Below are 8,754 nucleotides of genomic sequence, written 5' to 3'. Positions count from 1 at the left end.
ACAATTGATAGAGAATTATCCGAGCTTCTTTGAACTACTCACCGGAGACGCTCACACGGGTAGGATCTTAAAGGGTTTTCAATGATTTGAGTAGAAAACTAAGTTACTTATTATGAATATATGATTTTTTTTGCGGATAATCCATCCATGTGTCCATTATCTGCACCTCTTAACCTCAGTAGGGTCGCGGGGGACAACCTGAACTGGTTGCAGGGCACTCAGAGACAAGACAACTCACTTGCTCATTCACACCTAGGGGACAATTTGGACCGGCCAATTAATCTGACATGCATGTTTTTGGAATGTGGGAGGTAACTGGAGTGCCCGGAGGAAACCCACGCAAGCACGGGGAGAACATGCAAACTCCACACGGGGAGACTACAGTAGCTAGACTTGAACCCTGAACCTCTGCACTGTGGGGCTGTGTGCTAACCACCCATCGACTGTGCCACCCTGTTTTTGCAGATAATAATTAACATAATTAACTTGCAAAAACAATTTTGATGATCGGAACGCTTTGTCTTACTGCTTTAAAAATATTAGGTTAATAAGTGAAGGGTTTTATACATTTGACTATAAAGGATTTTATACGCTTGAATACAAGTTACATTTATTGAGTTTAATGCAAGATATTCACTGACTGGGCAGTAGTTCAATGACTGGTCACGCAGTTCCAAATGCAGAATACTAGGGAATTTTGATCACAGGACTCTGACGGAGGACGGCAGGCGATGTTTTGAGAACGAGGCCCTGATGACGTAGAAACGCTCGGTGTTGTTTTGAGTTTTCCAGACATCGCGGCGCTCTTCTCTGAGATGGTGGAGCCCAGGGGCTTTGTTGGAGTGCCCATGGGAGGAGTCGGCACACCATCTTGTGGGGAGACATGGGCCGAGAAGAGAAGGCTGGAGGACTTCAGAGAAGGCTTGCCAGAGACTCCAACGACATTAATTCGGCCTTATTCAGTGGAGTTCACTTAGTTCAATCGTTAATGAAATTAAATCTGCCCCCGTGTGAAAATGTCGGCTTTCTCTTGTTCAGCTTTTCCATCAAGAAACGAGCGCGCATAAATTGTAGGTCAGATAACTAATTCGAACAATTTGGTTAGGTACAAAATATGATTAAACTTTAAAGCAGCTGTGTCAAACTCGTTTTAGCTCAGGGGCCACATGGTAGAAAAACATTCTCATTTAGTAAATTGTTAACTTACAGTGTGCCCTAGCTTGAGGGCTGTGGGTCTTTTCAGGGACTCACAATTACACAATGATTCAGGGATGTAATATATGATTATGAAACAATTATTGAGTGTTTTTCCCTTAATATTTCTTTCCTTCGCTAAGCTGTAATCTCTTGTAATGTGCCTTTTTTTCAAAATTTAATTTATTTCCACTACAGTTTATTTAACCTGTGTAAACTCATGCAGACTGGAAAGTGACAATAGTAGCATACAGACATTCATTTAAGTCAATAATGTAATCATTTAAAAAAATGATCTGCATTTCTATAGCGCTTTTCAAGTCGATGACTTCCCAAAGCGCTTTACAGTGTGCTTCACATTTCCCAATAGCGGCCTTGTATTGCAGCCATGTAAGACGCTTTCCTGCTTATTGGGGGGTATTAGGGGTTCAGTGTCTTACCCAAGGACACTTCGACATGTAGCACGGACAAGCCTTGTATTGCAGCCATGTAAGACGCTAACCTGCTTATTGGGGGTATTAGGGGTTCAGTGTCTTACCCAAGGACACTTTGACATGTAGCACAGACAAGCCAGGATTCGAACTGGGATCCCTTGATCCCAAAACGAGCGCTCTACCTCCTGCCTGAATATGGGAAATTCCCTTTCAATTATATCTATTAGTGAAAAGATTTTAAGCTTCCTAAAGCTTATGAAAAGGTGCTATTTTTTTTAAATTATTATTATTTTATCTATTTTGTTTTCTGTTTTTTTGTTTTTCATATTTTCTCTGGATTTTAATTTTAAGAAAGTAACATCGAAATGGGGGCAGCACGGCGGCGCAGTTCTAAGGTCCTGGGAACCTCCTGTGTGGGTTCAAATCCGGCTACCGGACTTACTGTGCGGAGTTTGTATGTTCTCCCCATGCTTGCGTGGGTTTCCTCCTGGCACTCCGGTTTCCTCCCACATTCCAAAGACATGCATTTCAGGTGGATTGGCCGGTCCAAATTGTCCCTAGGTGTGAATGAGCAAGCAAGTTGTCTGTCCCTGTGTGCCCTGCGATTGGCTGGCAACCAGTTCAGGGTGTTTCCTGCCCGATGACTGCTGGGATGGGCTCCAGCACCCCCGCGACCCTACTGAGGATAAGCGGTGCAGCTAATGAGATGAGATGAGAGAACATCGAAATGGGTTCGCTCAATCCTCAACAGTGGGTGCTTTGTGAGTGGCGCTTGGCTTTGGCGGCATCCAGTGGACATATTTAAAACTGAGTCATTGTCTCATTTTTCTCCGATGGTTCTCTCTGAATAATCTTGCGGGCCACATAAAATGATGTGGCGGGACACATTTAGCCCACCAAGTAACACTGCACATTAGCTTAAAAATACCGTTCCTACTGTCAAACATGGTGTTGGCAACATCATGCTCTGGGGTTATATCAACAATAAGCATTTTTTTTTTGTAAATTCGGCCAATTTAGTTAAAACTTGGGATTGTTTTTTTGTCGTAGCTGTAGTTAAATGGTTGACGATGAGATGGTCAACGGTTCGGTTCAGCTTTCTCTACTGTTGACGGTTCCTTGCCTGTTAAATGAAATGAAATGAAATGATCTGCATTTGTATAGCGCTTTTCAAGTCAAGACTTCCCAAGGCGCTTTACAGTGTGCTTCACATTTCCCAATAGCGGCCGTGCAGCCATGTGAGGCGCTAACCTGCTTATTGGGGGCATTAGGGGTTCAGTGTCTTACCCAAGGACACTTCGACATGTAACACGGACGAGCCGGGATTCGAACTGGGATCTCATGATCCCAAGACGAGCGCTCTACCTCCTGAGCTACTGCCGCCCCTGTTCTTGGATCGTGGCAGAGTTGGCACCAGTCCATTCCTTAATGTTATCAGACCAGTTCTTTTTCGGTCTTCCTCTCCTCCTGCCCCCTTGGACTGTGCCCTGGAGAATTATCTTGGTGATCATCCCTCTGAAGTTTCTGTCCCTGCACAGTTGACAACAGTTCTTCTTAGGGTCCAACATGCCCCTTGTTAGTATTGCGCACCATTTCGTTTTCTCTAGAATCGGATTTTCTTCTCCAGTTTTGCTGTGAGAGTCCATGTCTCGCAAGCATAGTGGAAGATGGAAGTAACCAGCGCTTGCATGAGTCTGATCTTTGATTTCACTGCTATGTTCTTGTCCCTCCAAATGGGTTTAAGTATAGCTAGTGCGGCTGTGGTTTGAGCTATTCCGGCCACGATTTCTGGTTCTGACCCCTCTTCTGATATGACAGCCTCAAGATCAGTGTTCCCTCTAAGCTGCGCTCGTGCGCGATTGCGCACTGCTCGCACATTCTCAGCGCACAAGAAAATCTATCCGGCGCACAAAAATGAGAGCTCAAAATTACTTATTAAGAAGCGACTTAAGTCAAAGTTACAGTGCATGAAAGTAAAAATACACGGGTTCCCCTGACGTTGTGTCCTAAATGCCGTATTTTGAAGTCGAGTCGAAGGAGAACGAAGTTGAGTAAAGTTAGTAGAGTTTGTCGGGGAACCGGCTTCTTTGGCTCGGCTCACTAAAAGGAACCGGCTCTTTCGGGCCCTAAACGGCTCTTCAGGTTGTTTTTGCTTCTTTCATCCCAACATGACCAAATATTATGTTAAATTATGCACAAAATGACTTAGAGGAAGGGGGGAATAGAACAAAAAATAAAAAAATACCAAAATGAAAAAGTAGTGAAAAGCTGAGAAAAAAAGAAACAAAAGGAAGAGAAAAAAAGGAAGGAAAAAAAGCCAGAAAAGAAAGAAATGTAGGAAAAAGGTAAATATAAAACAAAAAGAAAAAAGTAACAGCTCGGAAAAAATGAACACAATGAGATATTTTTTTTAAAGGAAATAAAAAAAAAAGTAGAAAAAAAACACGGAAAAAAGAAGAAAAAGTTTGTGTTGCATTCAAATCATTTCCAATGATATCAAGTGAATCTTGTTGCCAACATTGTACTTCCACTCAAAAATGTGATTAAGTACAGTTTTGTATCTTGCAACCGACAAAATAAGCCCCCAAATATGTTAATATTATGCGACAAAATATGTCAGGAAATAAAAAGAAATGGATATCTTGTGAAATAATTGTTTGTAGGCCGTACAACCTTTGCAATAGTACATGAGTCAATTCATTCAAAAGAGAAAAATCATTTTGCATTGCCGGAAACTCAGCAAAATGTAACTTGATGTCAAGTTTTGGACATGTTTGATCATGAATTATCTTGCCACACTTGGGATTGCTGTTGCTCACTGTTGTTTCAAGCGCTTCTCACCGACTTTGTGTGAACGCTTAGACTCGTGGAAAATTACAGGGAACATGGCTCAAGATATTTAAATTTGGTGACTGCCTCTAGCTCTCTGTGGTCGATGGTGATTTTCGTGGAGATACCTTGGGGTTGTTGGTCATTACTTTTGTTTTTTGTCGATGCTGATTTTCATAGCATTGTCCAGGCGATTGACCAGATCTCTGAGTTCCTGTTCGTCTCCTGACAATCCGGCAATATCGTCAGAAAACGGAGGTTAGTGATGTTGTGTCCTCCAATACTGACTGTACCTTCTTGTTGCTCTAGAGCACGGGCGTCGAACAGGCGGCCCGCAGGCCGGATCGGGCCCGCTAAGGGATTGAATCCGGCCCGCGAGACAACACTCAGAGAAGCGCTAGAGAAAAACGAGCTGCAGGTTGAAATAGGTCAACTTGATGTTGCCAAAGCCAGGTGCCTCGAACAAAGACACTGTACTTGTATTTCTTTCTCTCTCTCTCTCTTTTCCACCCCTTTCTCCTACTCTCTGCCTCTTTCACTCTCTGCGTCTCTCTTTTTCTCTTCCTCTGTTGCTCTTTGTCTCTTTCTCTCTCCGTGTCTTTTTAACTTATTTTGCTCCATTTTCCTTTTTTCTCTTTCTCTCTTCCTACCCTTCGCACTTTCTTTTCTCTTTTCGCCCCTTCTGTCTTTCTATTTTTCTTTGGATTTCTTTCTTTCTTTTCCTCCTCTCTCACGACTTTTTATCTTTTGTTTCTCACGCTCTCTCCCTCTCTTTTTCTGTCCTTGTCCCACCCTCTCTCCTTTTCCCTCCCTCTTTCTCTTATTTCTTTATCTCTTTCTCGTAAATCTACAAATCTGGCCCCGACAGAATGTTTGTTCTATCGTGTGGCCCCCGAGTTAAAAATCCTCTTCAGGAAGATGTCGAATAAAGTTGGAGCGAGAATGCAGCCTTGTTTCTCACCAACTGGGGTTCGAAACCACGCTCCAATGCTGCCATTGATAAGTACCACACTGTTGGCATCACACAGATGTTCAATGGTCTGAACTAGTTTTGGCCGTTGTTGTTCTTCCGTACGGTGGCCCATAAGGCAGCTTGCCATACTTTTATTCGACGATGAAAATGGTGAGAGTAAGAAAAGATTCAAACAGTCCAAATCCGAACCTAAATCCCCAAAAGAGCTTATTGAAGCATGTCTAAAGATTTCACATACAAAAGGAGACACCTGCAAAACGTGATTGAGGTTTCTCTGGTGTTGAAACTTCTCAAAATCTGTTCTGTGGTGCTCCTTCCCTCCCCGACAATGAGACAATGTTTACTTAATTGTTTATTGAACACGTTAAATAAATAACACAAAAACCAAGGGAAAATCCCTTTTGACACTCCAATGCAACTTTCATGGAAACAAACTATTAAAAAAGGTTTAAAACATTGAGTCAGTTCGTTATTCAAAAAATCAATGTAATACGTAAAAAAGAAATGGCAGTCTGTTTTAGGAGTAAAATGTGAGGACGCTCTGGTGGTTCCCTCGCACTAGCATGATGGGAGGAAGTTCCTTGGACAGCGTTTCCAGCCAGCACATATAGAGGGCGCTAGAAACCACTCCCTTCCTCGCCAAGGGCATCGTCCTGACCAATAACAAAAGAGCAGATTTTTTTTAGATAAGCAAAATAGCAATTGACGATTGATATGATATGCATTATTTTATGCTATATGTTCCATTCGTGCTAAATTTCTGTCTATGTGTTAAATGCAGGGTTGGGTGGGGTTACTTCAACTGGATTACTTTCAAATACTTTTGGATTACTCCAATACCAAATATGCTAATAAAAGACAAAAGAAACTGAATATGAATAAAATGACTACATTTTGTGCAGGCTTGGGGAGTAACGGAATACATGGAAGGGCAAAAATGATGTTGGCAAGCTGTTTGGATTGATTTTCATGTTGTTTCTGTCGCATTTGATGTTAGTTTTGCCGAAGATCAAAGAGATCAAAGCCGGGAGAGAAAGCTTACCACGTGTTGTGAGTCATCATTTTATTCATATTTAGTTTCTTTTGTGGGAAGCACGGCGGCGCAGTGGTTAGCGCGTGTGCGGCACAGTTCTAAGGTCTTGGGAACCTCCTGCGTGGGTTCAAATCCAGCTACCGGACTTCCTGTGCGGAGTTTGTATGTTCTCCCCGTGCTTGCGTGGGTTTCCTCCGGGCACTCCGGTTTCCTCCCACATTCCAAAGACATGCATTTCAGGTGGATTGGTTGGTCCAAATTGTCCCTAGGTTGTCTGTCCCTGTGTGCCCTGCGATTGGCTGGCAACCGGTTCCGGGTGTCCCCTGCCCACTGCCAGATGATTGCTGGGATGGGCTCCAGCACCCCCGCGACCCTACTGAGGATAAGCGGTGCAGCTAATGAGATGAGATGAGTTTCTTTTGTCTTTTATTAGCATATTTGGTATTGGAGTAATCCAAAAGTAATTGAAAGTAATCAAGTTAAAGTAACCCTAGCCAACCCTGATTAAATGACATCGACACGAACAATGACACTTGACATGCAACACTAACAGATGCAGCATGTTATTTTCTAACTAGGCGTCGGCAGAATTCTGGCTCTAATAGAACCAGCTAGTTCATATATAGACAGAATTTTGCCTTTAATAGAACCCAAATATTGTGTAGATTATAACTATAACCTTATCTTCTCTGTTCCTTTATCTTTTTGGCTTTTTTACCTCACTGTGAATGTGTGAAACTGGAGTGTCATGCCCAATTTCGTTGTCACAATATGTTAACCCATTTTGTAACAATGACAATAAAGGTATATTCTATTCTATTCTAAAAGTACTCGTGCACATATACAATGGCAGCTGACTTCCACACGAGCAACAACACTTATCATATGCACACTAAACATTTTTTTATTTTTTTTTGTGTATCTAGCAAAACAGTCTCGGCAATACATGATAGGCAGGGTTGGGTAGGGTTACTTTAACTTGATTACTTTCAATTACTTTTGGATTACTCCAATAGTAAATATGCTAATAAAAGACAAAAGAAACTAAATATGAATACAATTACTCAATTTTGTGCAGGCTTGGAATACATGGAACGGCAAAAATGATGGATTTATTTTCATTTTGTTTCTGTCGCATTTGATGTTAGTTTTGCCGGAGATCAAAGAGATCAAAGCCAGGAGAGAAAGCTTACCACGTGTTGTGACTCATCATTTTATTCATATTTTGTTTCTTTTGTTTTTTATGAGCATATTTGGCATTGGAGTAATCCAAAAGTCATTGAAAGTAATCCAGTTAAAGTAACCCTACCCAACCCTGATGATGGGAAAACTCATATCCCTATCTTTTGACTCTTTATTTATTTTGTTTTTTTAATATTTTGCACCTTTAGACATAAATAAGAAATTGAAAAAAAGGATTTATCAGCAACGATACGCATGTATGAATAATCAAACAAGTCGGTGTTATTTCAATTTTTTTGTTGATAAAAACATGTATTAAATTAATTTGGAGCAGCCAGGCATCCTGTGCGGAGTTTGTATGTTCTCCCCGTGCTTGCGTGGGTTTCCTCCGGGCACTCTGGTTTCCTCCCACATTCCAAAAACATGCATTTCAGGTGAATTGGCCGGTCCAAATTGTCCCTAGGTGTGAATGAGCGAATGAGTTGTCTTTCCCTGTGTGCCCTGCGATTGGCTGGCAACCAGTTCAGGGTGTCCCCTGCCCACTGCCCGGAGATGGCTGGGATGGGCTCCAGCCCCCCCGCGACCCTAATGAGGATAAGCGGTACGGCTAATGAGATGAGAATTTGGAGCAGTTCAGAATTAAACATAGCTATAAATGAGGTCGCTTTAGGTAATCTAGCCCAGTGTTTTTCAACCCTTTTTGAATCAAGGTTCATTTTTATTTATTAAAAAAAGTTCCGAGGCACACCGTCCGTCGAAAATGTTTGAAAAATGAAGTTATGTCAAATATTTCACTGTACTACCTCATAAGCAGATCATTTATATATAAAAAGAAGAAAATAATACTTAAAGCGCATCATTTCATTTATGTTTTTATTTTTTACAGTGCAATCTTAAATCGCTTTGTTAAACAAATTAGGTTATTAAATGTACTGTGCTACCTCATGAGCAGATAATTCGTACATTAAAAAGTATATAAAAATCTACTGCCACCTACTGATATGGATGACTCTTACAGTTTCTTGCCTGAAGATATAAAAAATACTGAATAACGGCCTGATTTTTTTGAAAAGATAAAATTGGGAAAATTCCAGCGGCACACTAGTATG

At 41.5% G+C, this 8,754-nt stretch overlaps 1 protein-coding gene across 1 annotated transcript in view; it reads right to left on the bottom strand.

Moving 5' to 3' along the window:
* Positions 1 to 5,769: 5,769 nt before the first annotated feature.
* The window catches only part of slc12a2l (solute carrier family 12 member 2-like), a 62,530-nt gene continuing 59,545 nt past the window's right edge, over positions 5,770 to 8,754 (bottom strand). Inside the window, exon 26 of the mRNA XM_088336675.1 lies at positions 5,770 to 6,083. Coding sequence (XP_088192801.1) covers positions 5,948 to 6,083 — 136 coding nt within the window. The 3' untranslated portion in view covers positions 5,770 to 5,947. The remainder of the gene's footprint in view (positions 6,084 to 8,754) is intronic.

The sequence above is a fragment of the Urocampus carinirostris genome, chromosome 5 (assembly GCF_059441175.1).
Source record: "Urocampus carinirostris isolate Australia breed hairy pipefish chromosome 5, RoL_Ucar_1.0, whole genome shotgun sequence".
Taxonomy (NCBI): Eukaryota; Metazoa; Chordata; class Actinopteri; order Syngnathiformes; family Syngnathidae; genus Urocampus; species Urocampus carinirostris.
This window is presented reverse-complemented; position numbering and strand designations above follow the sequence as displayed.